The sequence below is a fragment of the Tursiops truncatus genome, chromosome 2, assembly GCF_011762595.2.
Source record: "Tursiops truncatus isolate mTurTru1 chromosome 2, mTurTru1.mat.Y, whole genome shotgun sequence".
Taxonomy (NCBI): domain Eukaryota; kingdom Metazoa; phylum Chordata; class Mammalia; order Artiodactyla; family Delphinidae; genus Tursiops; species Tursiops truncatus.
This window is the reverse complement of record NC_047035.1, coordinates 75,948,907-75,970,240: the sequence shown is the minus strand read 5'-3', so window position 1 is coordinate 75,970,240 and position 21,334 is coordinate 75,948,907. Positions and strand designations below refer to the sequence as shown.

Sequence of the window (21,334 nt, the reverse complement as noted above, 5' to 3'; positions counted from 1 at the left end):
CACTTTTTGATCCTTATGGTCGGCCTTGGAACTGTCATGGCACCTGTGGGTGTGTCATTTAGCTTGCTGATGTGTTACAATGAGCGTATACTGAGGCTCAAGGTCTAGTGGAAGCCAACTTGTCCGCCATCTTGGACTCATTTGGTTCTAATCAATTTATATCCTGTCCTCGGGCTATGTCATTCTTTCAAATGTCGTGCCCTGCCCCCTTCCCTCCTGTTTCAGTTTTAGTGGAGCAACAAGAACGACACTGATACCAAGCAGGACCCTGTGGGGCTCCTGGGCACAAAAGCCTTTCTGTGACCCTACTTCTTTTTTGTTGTTTGTTGGCCACACCTCGTGGCATGAGGGATCTTAGTTCCCGGACCGGGGATCAAACCTGTGTCCCCTAAAGTGGAAGCACGGAGTCCTAACCACTGGACCGCCATGGAATTCCCCTCTGCCCCCACTTCTTGGTTACAGCAAATAGGCTTCTTTCAGACTCCATGACCTTCTCTGAGTTCCAATGGGCAGGTTCAAACAGATGCTAATTAGGGAAGGGAAGGGATGCAGAGACAAGGGAGGAAGAGGCAAGAAACAATAGCGCAACCTTGGGGCAGAGTCCTGGTTCCAACCCTCAAGGGACATGCATAACAATATCTTTGAGCTGTTTTGCAGATACTGAAACCCCCACCTGGTAGGAGAAGTTAACTGTATGCTGTCCACCAGCGCGTAGACTGGTTGGAACCCGAAGGTTGATGATGCTGACTCCCACTTACCTCACCACCAACCAATCAGAAGAATGTCCACTAGCTGATCACGCCCTCTTTGAACCATCACTATAAAACTCCTCACTACCCCCTCCAGGTTGCCTCAAAACACAATTGTGAGGGCATTAACCCTCTGTGGTCCCCTTTGCCTTGCAAAGCAATAAAGCTATTCTTTTCTACTGCATCCAAAACTTTGTCTCCGAGATTTAATTCGGTGTCGGGGTACAGAGGCCGGATTCAGCTTCAACACCTTGATTAGACTGGACACCAGAAAGAATGAGAGATGAGGAAGTAGAGACAGCATGTACAAATAACACATTTGAGAAATTTTGCTACATAGGGGAGTAGTGGTTGGAGGAAAGATGTGAGGTCTAAGAAAGAGGCTTAAAAAATTTTTTTTAATTTTTTAATGATGGGAGACACCTTGAAACAGAGAGGCCCCAAATGGGACTTGGATATGATATGAGGGAGGAGACAAGATGGTTTGTACTATTGACTGGGAGTTAAATGGGACCTTTAATTGATTATCCATGCAGTACCCGATGACTTGTTTATCGTATAGTTACAACTGCGCAGTGCGTTAGGGACTCTTGATAGTGAAAAGAAATGAGTCCACACTGATGCTTGGACTTTGACTTGATAGCTGTCCATAAGAGGGCAGCAGAGAAAGAGCCCTGCAAGGTTGTCCCTGCAGGGTAATATTACATACTTTTCAAAGATATTAGAGGGAACTGAGCCCTTCCTTCCCAGAACCTCAATGCTAAAATTCAGCTTGGAGAACCCAAAGCCTCCAGACTTTGGGACATTCTCAGATAGTGTGGCCAGGCTTTGAGATCTGGAGGTAAGGAAGCAGGTAAGGAAGCAATTGTAAAGTTGATTGAATGTGGAAGAATGGCCAGTATGGAGGGAAGTTGCAGCTATTTTGTGGAAGCATCCTTAAAAAGAATGAGGCTAGACCACTTTTAGTATAAATAAACTGATTCTGGGGGAGTATTCACTGCCACAGTCATTCCAAAGGACCCATTGATGCTGAATCTCAAAGTGTGTGGCCAAAGTTTACAAAAAAAAAAAAGCCAAAAAAAGTCAAGTAGAGAAGGATTTAATCTGTAAGGGGAAGCGGGTGGGGAGAGAGGAAGACACTCCTGCTGTGATTGGATCTTTAATGTGAATAACCACAGCATGTAACATGTACAAAGTGCTTTACAATCTACAAAAGATTTTACATTCTTTGTCCTTTTTAGTTTTGATATTTATGGAGACTATTGAGTATCATTAATATTATTCTCATTTTCGTTTTTCAGATGAAAAAAGAGAGGCTTAGAGAAAGGTCACCTGACTTTTCCACCATCACACAGCAAAGGAATGACTAAGCTAAGACTCATATTCACAACTTTTGTCTCCAAATCTTTGAATCTACAGAGAGTGATGTGGGTGGGTACTGTGTGGAAACACATCACATGTTTGGGCTGAAAATGAAGGTCCAATGGAGTTATGCTTGGTGGCAAATTGGAGATGAAATGGAGAAGTGAGGAACTGTCTTCTATCGTTTTAAAGGATTGTTGATGTAAAAGAAGAATCAAATTTATTTTGTGCAATTTTGTCAGTTAAGATTAGACCGGAGGAGAGGTTCCACTCAATTTGTGAAGAGTTCCACAAAAAAGAAATAGTTAAGTTCTTCAAGTGTGGAAACAGGGGCTAGATGAATATTTGGCAAAGCCATAGAGAGGAATCTTTGACCTTACAACCTCTAAAATTCTATGCAAATCAAGTACCTTGAAACATTAGGACTTGTTTGGAAAAGCCTGAATAACAATGATACACTTCCCCAACACTAAAAATCAAGTAGCTTGAAACATCAAGACTTGTTTGCAAAAGCCTGAATAGCAAAGGTACACTTCCCCAACACTTAAGTTATATGGAAGGAAGATTAGATGTTACACTGTACATTCATGTTGCAATAATTATATGCTTATGCATGTCCACTTCTTGAAGAAGGTAAGAGGTGAGGAGTTGGGAGGCTAGATTAGGAAGAGTTGGGAGCTGTGACTGATTCCAGACCAAATTGGAAGCAATTCACCGCTTCATCAGACAGGAAACTCAGCAGTTGAGAAATCTTTAGCAGCACACCTGGAGGAATTCACCAGGGGACTGAGGCAGTAACTCCGAAAGGATAGGTGGTGGAAGGGTTACACAGGAACTTTGAGGAAGGAGTGATTTATGGGCGGAAGCCTTGCCAGAAGTGCAGTCAGTGGTGAAGAAAGCCATTTGTTCCGGGAGAGCAGTTTAGAAGGAGTATGTTTTGTGTGGGCTGTAGTTCATGAGGAAAGTGTTTGTGGGGAATGGAGATATGGGGCTAGTGATATGCATGAAAGCACTTGTTGAGAAATGTGGTTTGTAGGGGGCTTGCATTGCTGGGGCCATGAGGCTGGCGGGTGTTTTGGGCAGAAAGAGGCCACAGGGGCAAAAAAAAAGAGTCCCCACTGTGGCCTTTAAAAAATATATGCATATACATATTTAAAAGTTGAAATAAAAATATTATATGATTACAAAAAAATACAGTTCAGTAGAACAACTGGACTATATAAAGAAAAAAAAAAGAACCCCTATATCACCTCAGCCAAGATAAGCACTGTTAGCAGTTTGGTGCAGTTCCTGTGGATTTTTAATTTTTTTGGAAAAAAATTTTTAAAGTATAGTTGATTTACAATATTGTGTTACTTTCAGGTATACAGTAAAGTGATTTGGTTATACGTATACATATGTATATATCTATACCTTTTTTAAAAAAATTCTTTTCCATTATAGTTTATTACAAGATATTGAATATAGATCCCCGTGCTATATAGTAAATCCATGTTGTTAATTTTGGAAATTTTTAATGTCCATTTTCTCCCCAACTGTATACTTTGAAAATCTTCAAGCCTATAGAAAAGTGGAAAGAATAGTGCAATGAACACTAGTATACCTTCTACCTGTCGACTAAAAAAATATATTCACAACCTACAAGTTGAGAGTTATGTTTTATTTGGTGGGAATTTTTAGGACTTCAAGCCCAGAAGGCAGCATCTCAAGTAACCCTGAGAGAACTGCTCCAAGGAGGCGAGGGTGGGGAGCCAGGATATATAGGAGTTTTGCAACAAAGGGCGGGTAGTCTGAACGTCAAAAGATTATTGTTAATTAAAAAAAACCAGATATGTCAAGTTAAGGAATTTAGCGCTTTTCTGTGTATGGGAAGATGCAAGAGTCTGGGCTCACTAAAGTCATTTCTTTGATATGCACCTCAGCTATCTGGGGCCAGTATCCTGTGTTTTCATGTCCTGAGCTTCCTCGGGGCTAACCGGGACTGATGGTGGCTGCTAGATGGCAGGTATTCTTTCCCCTCCTGAGTTCCCTCAGGGCTCACCAGCTCACCAACTGCTGTGACTGTAATCGCTGATGACTGTGACATCCTTCGTTTACTGATATGGCAGGCAATATTTCATTTATCACACTTAATTCGTCAATTGTTAACTTTTAGCCACATATACACTTCCTTTTTTTTCTGAGCCATTTGAAAGTAAATTGTTGCAGACATCATGTCAGTTCATTTAAAAAAAAATTATTCATTTATTTAGGCTGCGCTGGGTCTTAGTTGCAGAGTGCGGGATCTTTAGTTGTGGCATGCATGTGGGATCTAGCTCCCCAACCAGGGATCGAACCCAGGCCCCCTTGGTCTGTAACCTGTCATTTAGGAGCATCATGCCCATAGGACTGGCTTAACCATCTGCTGATCTTACCAGAGTATATGAGGAGCTTCCTTGGGAAAAAAGCCTGTGTTTCTTGAACTGATAGTTGCCCTGATGATCGTCATTACCTGACCAGAGCACAAGACACAGTTTCATGAAGAGAAAGCAAACACCTTTACCCTGAAATTTTAGCTGAGTTGCTCTCCCATGGGATAATTCTTTGTGCAGGGAAAATATCTGATTTGCAAATTGAAGGGCACCTGTGATTACTTTGTTGGCTCAGGCTTTTTTGTTTATTTGTTTGTTTTTGGATAGAGTTGTTGGTTGTCCTTTCAAGAATGTTCCTAGGTATAAGAAGGTAAACATGGAGGTCTGTGAGATAATTTTAACATTTCAGAAAGTTTTTTATTTTTATTTTTTGCCTGTGTTGGGTCTTCGTTGTGGTGCACGGGCTTCTCATTGCGGTGGCTTCTCTTGTTGCGGAGCACAGGCTCTAGGTATTCGGGCTTCAGTAGCTGAGGCACGGGGGCTCAGTAGTTGTGGCTCGTGGGCTCTAGAGCGCAGGCTTAGTAGTTGTGGTGCATGGGCTTAGTTGCTCCACGGCATGTGGGATCTTCCCAGACCAGGACTCGAACCCATGTCCCCTTCATTGGCAGGCAGATTCTTAACCACTGCACCATCAGGGAAGCCCCATTTCAGAAATCTTAATGAAGACCACAAATTTACTCTAAATAAGACTGCAACATGCTAACTAAAACTAAGTTTATCTGAATGATAGCAATCCATTATGGCAACTCTGGTTATCCCATTCTTATCAAAGATTTTGGCAAGGTTTTTTTTATTTTTTATTAATACAAATGGAAAAATTACATTGTGGTGATTCATAAGTATAACAGCAGACTTTTCTTTTTTTTTTTCTTTTTTTTTTTTAGCAGACTTTTCTTAAAACTTGAAATTTTTAGTGCCATCTGAGAATTAAATCTGGTTAGATCAGCAGTTGGTAAATAGTAGCCACTGTGGACAAAAAACATCACTTGCCATTCCAGTAAACAAGAAACGTTGTCCACCACCAAGCCGTTAGTCAGTGCTGCTGCCCTGACAGTACGTCCTGACTGTACACCCTGTGGGAATTCAAGATGGAAAAAAACAGGATACTGGCCCTAGACAGTTAAGATGCATATCTAAGGAACTATTTCAGTGAGCCCCAGACTCTTGTATTTTCCCATACACAGAAAAGAACTAAAATCATTAACTTGAGATGTCTGTTTTTTGTGATTAGCAGTAAGCTTTTGATGTCCAACTACATTTTTTTTTTCAGCAAACACTCCTATATATCCTGGCTCCTCCCTTACTTCTTTTATTTTTTTAAATTTATTTATTTAATTTATTCATTTTTGGCTGCGTTGGGTCTTCGTTGCTGCACGCAGGCTTTCTCTAGTTGCAGTGAGCGGGGGCTACTCTTCGTTGTGGTGTGCAGGCTTCTCACTGCAGTGGCTTCTTTTGTTGTGGATCACGGGCTCTAGGCATGCAGGCTTCAGTAGTTGTGGCACATAGGCTCAGTAGTTGTGGCTTACAGGCTCAGTAGGTGTGGTGCACGGGCTTAGTTGCTCCACGACATGTGGGATCTTCCCGGACCAGGGCTCGAACCTGTGTTCCCTGCATTGGCAGGTGGATTCCCAACCACTGCACCACCACAGAAGCCCCCTCCCTTACGTCTTGGGAACAGTTCCTCAGAGCTATCTGAGAGGCTGTCTCCTGGGCTATAGTCCTCAGTAGGGTCACTGAATAAAACATAACACGCAAATTTTAGGTTGTGTGTTTTTCTTCAGTTGACACCATTTGTAAAATCAAACCACTGAAATTCCAAATTTATTAGTGGAGTGGGGGTGGCCACTAAGAACCCACAGATTCCAGTTTGGGGACCAAAATGTAGGCTTAGGGAAGTACAGCGATTTTAGCATTCTCACAGCTAAAATACAATCAATCAAAGTGTATCTTGCCTTTTTTCTCTTACCTAAATTTGATTTGTGTTGACATTTATTGTAGATAGTTTTACAACCTGCCTTTAATCCTACCTTGGAATAGGTGGAGTATAAAAGAATACAAACCAACAAGCATGCTAATGCATGTTAAGGAGGAGCTTGGGAAGCTTGGAGATTAGAAAGGGAAATTCTAAATTTCGGGAATTGACTCCTTGTAAGCCACCACTTCTCAGGGGCAAGACGCTGGCTCAGTCCTTAATTCTGAGTCAGAAATGTTTCCCCACCCTCGTCCTGGCGTGAATAAACCTCAACGCTACTCACCTCTCCTGCTCACCAAGCAAATATCACTTCATGGTTTTCTCTCCCACTTAAGTCAGGGAGAAAATATTGGGGCAGGTTTATTTTTCACTGTCCAAATTTTTCAATGTAGCTCTTGCTTATGGTTTTACTTTGGGATAGGTTGGTGTGAGTCAATCCAGACAAAATCAAACGTGGACCTGTGAGTTGAGGACGGACCCAGTGTGGCTTGGGTCATTGTGCTGACTCCACCACTTGAAGCCGTGCCTGTGTGGCCATCTGGCTTTGCTGGATGCTTTTGTTATCTCACCTCAGTCTAAGCAAGAGAATCATTGTAGCTTAACAAATGTAGGTTATCAGGAACCAAGGGGTCTGGGAATAATAAAATTGTCTTTGGTAATTAAAAGATTAGAAGTCACCAGGTTTTTTTGTTTGTTTTTGGTTTTGGCTGTACCACACAGCTTGCAGGATCTTAGTTCCCCAACCAGGGATTGAACCCCTGCCCCTGGCAGTGGAAGCACAGAGTCTTAACCACTGGACCCTTAACCACTGGACCACCAGGGAAGTCCTAGAAGCCATTAGTTTAACTGGTATATCTTCTTTTGACTTCAGAGGTTTTTTGCCACTTGAATTAAATGTGGTTCCACTAAAACTTGTTTGACGACTGCCTCAAGTTGAAATACCACACAGTGACAATTATTTGAAGTTTGGTCCTTTCCCTGTGAATTTTACTGTTTCGGTGTTTTGTTCTAAAAGAGTTGTGTTACAATGACCTTTCAGCCATTTTACAAATGGTCATCTTCCACTCCAAGAGACACACACACTCACACACTCACACATTTCTTTACTAGTGTTCTTTCTTTCTCACTCTTAGTGTCTAGTACCGTTATGCACCTCAGGAACTGCCAAGAATCCCTCACTGACCTGACAATCTATCTCCATACTTCTTCCTTGTTCATACTAGAACTTCCAAGAACATAGACTTTTAGTCAGACCGATCTGAGTTCAAATGCTGCCCTTGTCATTTACTAGCCCTATGATCCTGGCTATTTTACTAAGGTTCCTAATGCTTTGTTTTCACATTTGTAAAATGGGAATATAGTATTAGTTACCTCACAGTATTAGGTGAGATACTGTAAATAAAGTGCTTAAGACAATTCCCTGGCACTTAATCAGCACTTTATAAAGGCTAGCTATTATTTCTTTTCATCTCCTAGTGGCAAGGCGTCCCATTATAGGAAATCACACTAAGTTGATATTGACTTTATTTTTTTTAATTTTTAAATTAATTTTGATTGGAGTATAGTTGATTTACAGTGTTGCGTTAGCTAAGTTGATGTTGACTTTAAACCCAATTAAATGTGTCAAACTTTTGGGGGGATCATTTCATTTAAAAAAGAAAGGGCAGGGAAAGATGAATGTCATTCGGTGATTTTTATCCTGTTTTCACAAATAAGGCTGGCTCTGTGTGCAGCCATGGAGCTCTTGAGATGATCTGAAGGAAAGTTTGTAGTTTAATGCAAGTGAGCAACATCTGTTCTTTCTCTCTTTTTTTCTTTTTAAATTTATTTATTTTATTTATTTATTATTTTTGGCTGCATTGGGTCTTGGTTGCCGTGCGCAGGCTCTAGAGAGCAGGCTCAGCAGTTGTGGCGCACAGGCCCAGTTGCTCCACAGCATGTGGGATCCTCCCGGACCACGGCTCAAACCCGTGTCCCCTGCATTGGCAGGCGGATTCTCAACCACTGCGCCACCAGGGAAGCCCTCTGTTCTTTCTCTTGCTTTCTTTCTTCCAGGACTCCACTTGCTCCAGATTCCCTGCAGTGTCAGTGCTGTGGTAGAAAATGACAAATAGAGGGCACAGTGCTTCCCACCTTCGTCTGTCCTGTCTCTCCCGTGGTCTCTAGCAGTGATTCCACTGGTTCAGTTCTTACCCCTTCCCTGCCCTACCCTCAGACCTTAGAGCATTCCATTCCTATTCTACTCACGGAGATATCTTGTCACTGCCCAGTCTCAGATCTGACTTGGCTCAGCCAGAGGCTCATGTGTAGGGTGAGGCTTGCCAGCACTCAGGGCTAACACAAAGCCTCTTGAGCACTTCCTCCTAAGGCTCGCTTTTCCCTGGAACCTCTGATGTTTTGCATATCTTCTTCCTGAACAGTCAGCTAGGGAAAGCAGAAGTAAGTCAGGGAGTAGTTTGAATTACTACGTGCAAAAATCCCCAAACAAAGCAGAAAAACTACCTGAGCTCACTCATCCCTCACCTCCTTCCACACAGAGCTCTCAGACTTCCTTTTTGTACTTTCCTTCCCCTTCAAGGTGATTTTTAAAAACTTTTTATTATGAATAATATTCAGACATGTCCTGAAGTAGAAAGAAGAGTATGATTAGTTTCCAAGTGCCTACCACATGCAACTCCAACAATGATCAAAGTTTTGCCTATCTTGTTTCGTTTCTCCTTCTTATTTTATTATTTTTATCTGTGCTCATTTATTCCTAGAGTATTTTTAAGCTAATTATGAGTTTATTTTATTTTATTTTTTTTGCTGCCCTGCGCAGCATGTGGGATCTTTGTTCCCTCAGCACGGATCAAATCCGCACTCCGTGCATTGGAAGCGTAGCGTCTTAACCACTGGACAGCCAGGAAGTCCTGATGAGTTTATTTCTAATGACTCTCCTTCTCCCCGAGTTAAAGCTGGGGTTTGGGTGGAGGGAACCAAGTGTGGTGGGTTCGACTCCTCATCCTGCCTCCCTAGCTCTCCTCACTGCCTCACAGTCGGAATCAGGTGCGAATACAGTTTCATAAACTGATATTGATTTTTCTAATAAATAATGTTAGTTACCTTCTTTATGCCAGACACTGGGCTAGGCACTGAGAATAGAAGAGCGATAGGATAAGAAACTCTCAGTTCGGCGAGAAAGAAAAAAAGCAAAGGGGCAAGGCTCTTTGTTTGGCCCAATTATTCATGCAGGTGCAGCAAGAGTGTTAATTTACCATATAGGCTCCTTAAATCTCCTTTGTAAATCTAGAGCCATATTCACTGATAAGGCCACAAAAGTAACTTCTTTCTGGAAGTTTCCTTAAGGAATCTCAGATTGGACTGTTGACAGCCTCTATCATTTGCTATCTTGAGTTTGGAGAAACCAAGCCCAAGAAACTCTTTCCACCAGATTTCACCTATAGTACATATAAATTTGGGTGAATCCCTTTTTTCTCAAGGTTCTTACAATTTCTTAAAGTTCCTGGCCTGCCAGGAAGTGATCTTCCTTATCTCCTGCAAACCTGCAATCCAGTAAGCCAGGTCCTGAGATGTTTTCCTGAGAAGACTTTGTAAGTATTGATTCATCATATTAGATTTAAAAAGCATCATTCTCAGAAATGATATCTGGGCAAGGCCTTGGTTGCATAACTGATTTTTCCATTATATGTTAGTAAAAGGAGGGCAGGTTCTTACTGAACCTATGCAAATATCTATATTGCCATGAAAGGACGGAGATTTGGTAAAGTTATGGGTCAAATGTGTGGGTCAGTGAGAATCAAATATCATCTTTAAATGTTTATTTCATTTAAAAAAGCAGAGTCTAGGGACTTCCCTGGAAGTCCAGTGGTTAAGACTCCATGCTTCCATCGCAGCAGGGCATGGGTTCCATCCCTGGTGCGGGAAGTGAGATCATCCCTGGTCCGGGAAGTGAGACCCCATATGCTGTGTGGTGTAGCTAAAAAAAAAAAAAAAAAAAAAAAAAAAGAACAAAACAGAGTCTAGTAATTTGTTATGGATTACAGAGAGTTTAAGAAGAAAGAAAAAAGCCATATTGATATATTCAGAATAGAACATTAAAACAGCAGTAGCATTAAGGCAGAACATTAAAACAATATTCCTAACAAATAACCACAAATGTTCCTTATTAGTTCATTCAGTCTTATGCAACTAATTCTTGTTCTGCTGGATTTTGAGTCAGCAGTCTCAGAAGCTGTCTGCTTTTGACTAAAAAGAGTTTTAGAAATCCTGACTCAGTCCACTGGTTTGGTATGAAAGATGTCTAAGTTATGTCAATTCAAAAGCCAGTACAGCTGTCCCTTGGTATCCGCAGGGGATTTGTTCCAGAACCCCTGGGAATATCAAAATCCAGGGATGCTCAAGTCCCTTGTATGCGTAGAATGGCGCAGTACAATTGGCCTTCTGTATTCTCGGGCTCCACGCTCGAGGATATGGAGGGTACACTGTACTTAAGAGAGTTTATGCTTTAAAGTGTCAATGGCTTGAAGTATCTGGTCCAGTTCTTTTTATTATTATTTTTTTTTTTTTGCGGTACGTGGGCCTCTCACTGTTGTGGTCTCTCCCGTTGCGGAGCACAGGCTCCGGACGCGCAGGCTCAGCGGCCATGGCTCACGGGCCCAGTCGCTCCGCGGCATGTGGGATCCTCCCGGACCGGGGCGCGAACCCGCGTCCCCTGTACCGGCAGGCGAACTCTCAACCACTGCGCCTCCAGGGAAGGCCGATGGTCTCTTTTTTTAATTGAAGATACAAATTCTGGCGTGTAGTTTACAGGGGAGGCTTCAGGCAAGCATTAGAGTAAAACAAAAACTATCTGAAGGTAACAGGGCCTTAAAATGCCTGTGATTACTTTGTAGCTGATAATTTTCATAATAAGAATAGTATAACTTCAGGGAAATTTGTTTGCTTCTTTGGCATGCAAAACCAGTTAATAAAGTCATATCAAAAATTTTTCTAGACAAAATGTCTCTAAAGATAGTTGTTAAGCCTATTTCAAAGAAGTCAGTGAATGTTATGTTGACTGATAAAAACGGATGAATATAATTTTTATAGAGAATACAACCCAGAATGTCAGTGAGCTGCATATTTCCTAGCAAAGGTATAGGCTGTGGGAAGACAGAGAACTTGGATAGAGGAGTCGAAGGTTGGATGTGATTTGGGGGAGTTCCTTCTTTAGACTTCGTTGGTTCTGAAAGTTCCTGTTGCATCAGAGTAAGGGGGCTGTGGTCACTTTCATTGATCATATGTCATTAACAAAACTCCTCCAATGTCACAGAGCTGCCCAGATCACTCATTTAGAAAGAACAAGACATAACACCCCCATAGAGTCATCTACCAGTTAGACCCAGGGCTATGCAGGACCTGAAAAGGTAAAAGCCTGAATCAGGAGAACTGCAGTGATTAGAGAGGGGATAAAAGGATTATGAGAGGGAAAGAGCTGGCAGGGGTTAGTAGGGCTGGGTTCTACAGATTGTGAGCCAGTCTGGGTATTACATTTTACAGATGTGATTTGTTATGATTCTCAATAATAACTGAAAACACCCATCTTATATATATGCAAGATTGTTTTGGGCATTGTTCTCTAGATCCATAAGGAAATGACTTTAACTGGAACAAACTATCAGGGACAAGGTGGATAGTGTAAGAGAAGGAACAATCCGTGGGAGTAGGTAGATCAGGATTCCATTCTTGTCCTGCCACCCATTAGCTCTGTGGCCTCAGTTTGATTTTAAAAAAGGAGAAATAATTCTAGTCCTTCTTACTTTGTGTAGAAGTTGTAAGGGTCATATGAAGTCATTTCTGAGAAAGTGCACCAAAATGCAAAGCCATCTATTTAGGTCCCTAGAAAACCTAAACACCACCCTTGCATGGATTGGAAGAAAAGCCCCTTGCTCTGGGGGAAATCAGCTCTGTGCCAGTTTGTACAATTTTCTGAGCAGAGCACGAATTAGGTTTTACTCTCTACTTGTCTCCTTGGCTGGGGGAGCAGAGCATAACCTTTAGAATGGTTTCTGTAAGAACTACACTACATAATATCATAAGGAAGCATTCACTAGCAGGATATTTGCCGAATACCCTTAATAGACTAGACCTTATTGTGTTCAGTGGGTCACGGTAAACTGATGCTAAGTTCTGTACACAACTGAGCACTCTGGGATCTAACAATGGTCAGTGTTTAGATATCAGGTCATCTCAAATAATGTGTCCAGCTTTGAAAAAAATGACCGCCCTCCTCCCCGGACTTTTGTGTTATCTGGAGGGCATGTGAGTGATAAAAACCCTGGGAAAAAAGCTTATTTGGGACCCAAGCAGAGTTGGATTCCTTATTAGTAAGACATTGTTCAGCATTTTGACCCTTCTTTTGTTTCTATGTCTCCTATCCTAAGAAACTCCTCGCAGCTGGAGAGCTTCCAGCCCAAGGCTGACCTGGATTCTTATATCCAGTCAACTGTAACAAGCAGTAACACTTGCTACTGCAGAATGAGGGAAAAGTTCTCCCGTCCACAGTGTAACAAGACCACTGACCATTACTAATTCTTTTAAACCAGTGGTTCTCAACCGTGTGACTAGATTCAATCTTTTATAGCAAACATGTTGTATGTCCCTTTTACTATCCTGCAGGGTAAGTCATAGATAAAATAACACATTTATACTCGTAAACCCAGGCAATGCATCTTCAGAGTCTAAGCACTCAGAATCATTGTTTTAACAATTCTTTCCTTGCTCTCCTGCCTTATCAGGTTTTCCTCTCTATTTGGTCTTTATTATCAATAAACAAGCTGTTATTTTTCCCATCTTAAAAAAAAAAAGAAAAAGTAAAACACCAACCTTCCCTTGACACTCAGTCTTCTCCAGTCTTGTGACTTTATATACCTAGTCCTATGCTGATGTCTCCTAAATTTATATCTGCAGCTCAGACTCCTTTGAACTTGACTCCTGTATTCACTATGTTCAACTGCCATTTGACACCTTGAAGTGTAATTTTAATAGACATGTTGAACTTAGCATCAACACAGGGTTGGGTGGTATGGGAGGAGACTGCAAGTATGTACACCAAAATGTAAATGACAGTCTTGATGAGGATCTTGTGTGTGTGTTTCTCTTTGTTATTATGTAAAACTTTTTTAAAATTTTTTTTGTGGTATGCAGGCCTCTCGCTGTTGTGGCCTCTCCCGTTGCGGAGCACAGGCTCCAGACACGCAGGCTCAGTGGCCATGGCTCACGGGCCCAGCCGCTCCGCGGCTTGTGGGACCTTCCCGGACCGGGGCACGAACCCATGTCCCCTGCATCAGCAGGTGGACTCTCAACCACTGGGCCACCAGGGAAGCCCTACATCTTACCTATATATAGTGTCATATCAAAACCAAGAAATTGACATTAGCATAATGTGTGTGTGAGTGTGTGTGTGTGTGTGTGTGTGTGTGGTTCTGTGTCATTTTATTTCATGTATAGATTCATGTAACCACCACTGCAATCAAGATCCAGAACTATCTCAACACTATAAAGGTCTGCCTTGTAGTACAACTTTATAGTCACATCTGTATTCCTATCCTACCATCCTAACCCCTGGCAAACATTACTATGTTCTCCGTGTTATATAAATGGAATTATACAATAATGACCATTTAATATTATGAATTTTCCACTCAGAATAATGCCCTTGAGCTCTACGCAGGTTGTCAGGTGTATAGATATTCCATGGGATACAAGCACCACAGTTTGCTCAGTCCTTCACCTCTTGAAAGATAATTGAGCTATTTCTAGTTTTTGGCTAATCTGAACAAAACTGCTGTGAACATTCATGTACAGGTTTTGTGTGGACATATGTTTTTGTTTCTCTGGGATAAGTGCCCAGGAGTGCAATTGCTGGGTTGTATAATTATATGTTTAATATTTTAAGAATCTGCCGAACTGTTTTCCAGTGTCACTGTACCATTTTAAATTCCCACCAGCAGTGTATGAGAGATCCAGTTCCTCTGCATCCTTATCGGTGTTTGGTATTGTCACTACTTCCGTGTGTGTGTGTGTGCGCGCGCGTGCGTGTTTATTGAAGCATAGTTGATTTACAATGTGCCAATCTCTGCTGTACAGCAGAGTGACTCAGTTATACCCATATAGACATTCTTTTTTTAAAAAATTCTCTTCCATTATGGTTTATCACAGGATACTGAGTATAGTTCCCTGTGCTATATAGTAGGACCACGTTGTTACTACTTTTTAATTTTAGCCATTCTGATGTGGCTCCCTGGAGCTCTTTCTCTGAAGTCCTGTCCCCTCTGGTACTCTGCAGTGAACTCTAGTGGCCTTGGTTTCCTTGCACTTCCATCTCCTCAACTCAGAGAGACTGATAGACCCTGCCTGGGTTCCCCTGTCTGTGCCAAGTGGCCTAGAAACTCCCTGCAGGGAGGAAGCTCATCCCGTTTGTTTCCCGTCTCTCAGTGATCACTGCCCTTCATTGCTTGCTGTCCAATGTCTTGAAAATCTATTGTTTCATATCATTTGCTCATTTTTTCTAAGAGTTTCAGGCAAAATCCAATCATTGCTATTCCACAGTGGAAGTCCATAATTTAGATTAATTTATAATGAGAAATAGCTCTTATACTTAGAATCTAGGTCTTAGATGGATTCCAGGTCAATTTTCTAATCAGAGTATCTGTTCTATCTCTATCTCTCTATATGTATCTACTCACTATCTATCTATCTAGTATAAATTTTGCTTAACTAGATGTCAAGAGTTCTAACATTAGAACTGCCATTACTTATTTGTAGCATCTGAGACATTAACTACTTCAAGTCACTTTCTTTATTTGTAAAATGAAGCATATATGAGGCTTAATTCCTTGAGATTCTAGGATATTGTTTGACTTCTTCTAGGAGAAATAGTGAGTAAAGTTGGTAGCTGTAGTCCTTAGTATGCTATCTCTTTTTAAAATTTATTTATTTAGCGGTACGGGGGCCTCTCACTGTTGTGGCCTCTCCCGTTGCGGAGCACAGGCTACGGACGCGCAGGCTCAGCGGCCACGGCTCACGGGCCCAGCCGCTCTGCGGCATGTGGGATCTTTCCGGACCGGGGCATGAACCCATGTTCCCTGCATCAGCAGGCGGACTGTCAACCACTGTGCCACCAGGGAAGCCCTATGTCTTTTTTTTTAAATTGAAGTATAACTGGTATACAATCTTATATAAGTTACAGGTGTACAATATAGTAATTCAGAATTTTGAAAGGTTACACCCATTTACAGTTATCATAAAACATTGGCCATATTCCCTGTGTTGTATTTACAATATACCCTTGTAGCTTATTTTATACATAATAATTTGTATCTCTTAATCCTGCCCCTCCCCCATTTCCTCTCCCCTCTGGTAACCACTAGTTTGTTCTCTACATCTGTGAGTCTGTTTCTTTTTGTTATATTCACTGGTTTGCTGTATTTGGAGATTCCACATATAAGTGATAGCATTTAGTATGCTATTTCTAAACAGGAAAACGGCATTGATCAGGTAATGAGCATGTGTTGGTAATTGTTACATAATATTAATAGCAATAACAACAGTAGCTAATACATTTATCCTTTCGCATGCAGTGCGTTATATAATATTCACAACATCCCTATGAAGTAAGAGGTAGTATTATTCAAATCCAGAAGATGAGAAAACTGTAGCCTAGAAAATGAAAAGCACAAGAATAAAAACCTGTCCAGTTTAAAGGTTATACTTAGACCACAGACGTAGGCCCTTTCTTCATTTTTAATCAAGGGTTAATTTCAAACAATCCCTAATAGTAACCAGTTATAAAGAAGCAGTTGGTGTGTATAGTTGGATATATTATCCCTGCTGACTCCAGACAGCTACTGGGTTCAGCAGAGGCCCCTTTACTCTGTCTTCTTGTTGCGTACAGACCTTGTCAGAATGAATGTGCAGAATGGACACCAAAGAGAGATAGCAGGAGCAAATTGTGAGGGTGAAATGCAATAAAAGCCCAGCATGAAATAAGTGCTCAATAACGGTTAGTTGTTGTTATTATTATTATTGTAAGTCATCCACATCAGCACTGTAGAATTCAGCCTGATTGACTTTGCAGATCACAGAAGCTGTTCGCAGACCACCGTTTGAAAACTTCTGCCTGAATGACAAAGCAAATCATCCTCCTAAAGGTCCCTGTTTAGGTCTAGAGAGGGTTTTCATACTGCTTTAATAATCTCCAGGGTGCTTTAAAAATATTATCTCATGATGTCACTTTCAGCTAAAGAAATGAGTAGAAGCGGCATTATAACCTCCTGATTTTACTCACCTGGGCTATAGGGACTGAGCACTGTTTGGGATATTCTCTCTCTTTTTTTAAAAAAAAATTATTTATTTTATTTATTGATTTTTGGCTGTGTTGGGTCTTCATTGCTGTGCATGGGCTTTCTTTATTTGTGACGAGCGGGGGCTACTCTTTTTTGCCGTGCTCTGGCTTATCATTGCGGTGGCTTCTCTTGTTGCAGAGCATGGGCTCTAGGCGCTCAGGCTTCAGTAGTTGTGGCTCGCGGGCTCTAGAGCACAGGCTCAGTAGTGTGGTGCACTGGCTTAGTTGCTCCGCGGCACGTGGGATCCTCCCAGACCGGGGATTGAACCCGTGTCCCCTTCATTGGCAAGCGGATTCTTAACCACTGCACCACCAGGGAAGTCCCCGATATTCTCTTATTTAGGACTAAATTATCAGGTTTCCAAAACCTGATATGCAGTTATTGGATGAGGGTTGGAAAGAGGGAGTGGAGAATGGAGGGCTGGGTAAAGATAGGTAAAGATATGTAAAAATTCATCATTGACTCAAGTACGCCAAATCTTCTGATGAAGCCATGACACAGTTCTAAAATGCGAAAAGCAAAATAACCATGTTGGAGGGATGACACAAATACAGGCCAAAGAGCTTGACATTTCAGAAGTGACGGGGAAAGTTTAAAGGAAGCACATATGGAGAATATAAGGAAATGAACTTGAAATTTATGGGCAAGGTCAGGCTGCTATAAACCACAGGATAGTGGGTGTAACTCAGGAGTGAAACAATTGACTGGGAAAAAAACCTGTCTGCAGTTTCCCAGACTGGAAACATTTCCTGTCTTGGATGTCTGGATCTGTTTCAATGTCCAAGTAGCCTTACTTCAAAGTGCTCATGGGAGCAGAAAAGACAATTGGCTGAGTGTGTTTATTCAGAGCTGGGGAGGGAGAGTGGGAGTGGGAATGGGCTTGGGAAGTAAGTCTGGGTTTAAGAGCACATAGAGCACAAGGGGATAACCATTTTTCTGCAGACCAGCATCCAGGGCACTTCTCAGAGAGAAGGAAAACCTGGGAGGGAAGAACCTGGAAAACAGGACACAGGCATCTTTGAAGTTATTTAGGTATGTAGGTAAGTCACAGTGGTGTTTGGTGCTCCAGGAAACGACATGGGAAATTCTCTTTTTTAAAAATTAAAAAAATTTGAGGGAATCCCCTGGTAGTCCAGTGGATAGGACTCTGTGCTTTCACTGCAGAGGGCCCGGGTTCAATCCCTGGTGGGGGAACTAAGATCCCGCAAGCTGTACAGAGCGGCCAAAAAAAAATTTTTTTTTTCTGAAATATTTTCAACTTTAAAGAAAAGTTACCACATTAATACAAAGAACTCCTAAATATCCTTTATCAGTCACAATATTTAAAAATTTTCTTTCCCTTATTAAAAAAATTTTTCTTTCTCTGTAAATACACATGTACATGCATACATATGATCTATATCTATCTATCTATCTATCTATCTATCTATCTATATATATTTTTTTTGGCTGTGCTGCCCAGCTTGTGGGATTTTAGTTCTCCCCACCAGGGATTGAACCCAGGCCCTTGGCAGTGAGAGCGTGGAGTCCTAACCACTGGACCGCCAGGGAATTCCCCATATGATCTTTATTTTGAACCTTGGAGAGTAAGTCGTCTAATCATGCCCCTTTGCACCTTAATATTTCAGGGTTCTTTTTCTAAGAACAAAGATATTCTCTTAAACAATTATAGCACAAATTTCAGATTCCCTATATCAAACACTGACATAACATTCCTATCTACTCCATCGACAATATTCTCATATTATCAATTGTTTCAAAAATGTTCTTTATAGCAATATTCTTTTCTGGTAGGGAAGGTCTCTCTTTGATAGGGGCACGAGGCTGGCATTGCAGGAAAAAGATGCATGCTCTTTCCCTCAGTTTCCTTAGGATCTCTATTAGTAGGGGAACCCTCGCAGGTCAGTTGTTTGGTTTTCTTTGGTTTCATTCTTGTTCCATGTCCTCCCTAACAGTACAAAAACTAATCAGCAGGAATTACCTGAGTGCTAAGAGATCTATAGTAGTAGAAGGGATCTGGCATGACAAGATGTAGTCTTAGCAAGGTGAAATTGGGCATCCTCCCACGTCTCCCTCCCCCCGCCAGCCTCAGCTTAAGAGTGAGAATGGACTATAGTACTTTTCTTATTCCTTTTGATCTTTTTTGGGGAGGGTGGGTAACAGGGAGAATAATAGATAATTGAATGAGCAAAAATTAATTTGGGGAAAAAATAGGGAGATGATCTCCTATGGTAATTCTAATCCTTTACTGAGAATAAGACTTTCTATAAGAATTTCTCTCAAGGGAAGTGTGACACTGTACTTGTTTGTCCTCTTACCCATTCTTTTTGGTGATTTAGAACGAATTTCTGTTTAAGAATCAATTGATGTCAACTATCCCCACTGATACCCCATATGTGAACCAGTTGCAGAACTGCTTCCCAGGTCATCTTCCAGTTCTGTAGAATCCACACATTATGCCACAGCAACAGGGAATGTGGTGGGAGGGACAGGAGAAATGGGAAAAGAGTGAGAAAGGATCTCTGTCTTGGGTGGGGAATGGGGTAATGTGGAGAAAGGAGAGGAGACCCCAAAGACTATGCTGTCGGGGTTTAGGGGAATCTACGATCTCTACTGGAGGCAAGTTTCATTTCAAAGTCAGTCCTCTGTTTCCCTCCTCCCCTCCAGGCAAAATGAAGCTGACCCTGGTGCAGATCTTTTTCATAATGTTGCTGCTCCTGCTGGGCCTGGGGGTAGGCCTGGGGCTGGGACTTCAGATGGCCGCAGCAGTCCTGGAGGAAAGTGATCAGCTACTGAATGAGTTTCAGTCCAGTGACTCACATGACAAGGCTGAAGCCACTAGGGAGGGAGTGGGCACCCTTCGAAGCATAGAAACGCTTAGCAACAAAGAAGTGGTGCAACTGGAAGAGACCACCGTCAGTGAAGATGAAGTTGGAGGAAACAAGATGCTCAGAGCTGAGGCTCTCTTTCAGAGCAACAAAGACTATCTGAGGTCTGACCTGATGGACAGGGAATGCAATGCCCTGATGGCACAGAAGATGAAGCCGCACAACCACACATGCATACCCCGGTACATATTCATCCATGAGGAACTAGAGGCAGTCAAAGCTGTCTGTAAGAGTCCTGTTGTTGCCTGTGACCTCAAGGGAGGCAAGTGTCACAAAAGCTCCCGTCCTTTTGATTTGACAATCTGCAAGTTATCCAAACCAGGCCAAGTCACTCCTCACTGCAATTACATAACTTTCATTCTTGAAAAGTACATTTTTATATCCTGTAGTGACATGAAAGTCCAGGTAACATCTGGACCATGAAGTAAGTTCTCTTCTGCACCTTCTCATCTTTGTCTTCCTTTCCACTTCCTCTTTGTCATGCTGTTTTCGTCCTTAGGTATTCTGCAAAAAAGGTTCTGGGAAGAGAGGCTGGTCTATTCTTTATCCTATTTGAAAATATAAATCTTCTTTGCCCTAGGGGTTCACCCAACCTGCATTTTTTTCCTGGGATTAGAGGTGGTAGAATAGGGTGATGATGTCCAATCTCTGTAGATTCTCTGTCTCTTAGAGTCTATCTCTTGCCCTGGAAAGAGATAAGTGAAGAACTGCTCTAGTCTCTCCTATGATCCTGGTTATCAGTCTGTGCCCTGGTCTGGAGGCCTTTAGGTGTGGATTACAATAGTTTAATGCATCCTTTACCCACGTCCTTCCCTGCTACCCACGATGAACCTCTATGGCAATCACATAAGCCTCCTGGGCTTTCCATGTAGCACTTCTCTGCTACAGATGTAAATTAAAGTGATTCTAACTGTGACTGCGTCTGGAGAACCATGTGGATCAGGTTTCTTTTCCCGAACCCCTGGCTGTAGGGGTCTGCAGGTACGGTGCCATGGTGGTGCAGACTGAGATAAAACATGTCCTGGGGCAAAGACAGCACTCATTTTCTTGACCCTTCTCAACCCTTTTCTTTTTCCTCTCATTTTTTTACTACCTGCCATTTTTTTTTTTACATCTTTATTGGAGTATAATTGCTTTACAATGGTGTGTTAGTTTCTGCTTTATAACAAAGTGAATCAGTTACACATATACCTATGTTCCCATATCCCTTCCCTCTTGCATCTCCCTCCCTCCCACACTCCCTATCCCACCCCTCTAGGTGGTCACAAAGCACCAAGCTGATCTCCCTGTGCTATGCGGCTGCTTCCCACTAGCTATCTATTTTACATTTGGTAGTGTATATATGTCCATGCCACTCTCTCACTTTGTCACAGCTTACCCTTCCCGCTCCCCATATCCTCAAGTCCATTCTCTAGGAGGTCTGTGTCTTTATTCCTGTCTCACCCCTAGGTTCTTCATGACAGTTTTTTTCTTAAATTCCATATATATGTGTTAGCATACAGTATTTGTCTTTGTCTTTCTGACTTACTTCACTCTGTATGACAGACTCTAGGCCCATCCACCTCAT

The 21,334-nt window shown here is 41.9% G+C and overlaps 1 protein-coding gene across 1 annotated transcript; it reads left to right on the top strand.

Annotated features, from left to right (window-relative positions):
- The first annotated feature begins 19,409 nt into the window (after positions 1-19,409).
- On the top strand, positions 19,410-20,963 carry RNASE10 (ribonuclease A family member 10 (inactive)). Its single transcript, XM_019935112.3, has one exon. It carries the CDS (start codon positions 19,426-19,428, stop codon positions 20,188-20,190), a length of 765 nt encoding a protein of 254 aa, XP_019790671.2. The 5' UTR covers positions 19,410-19,425; the 3' UTR covers positions 20,191-20,963.
- Positions 20,964-21,334: the final 371 nt, after the last annotated feature.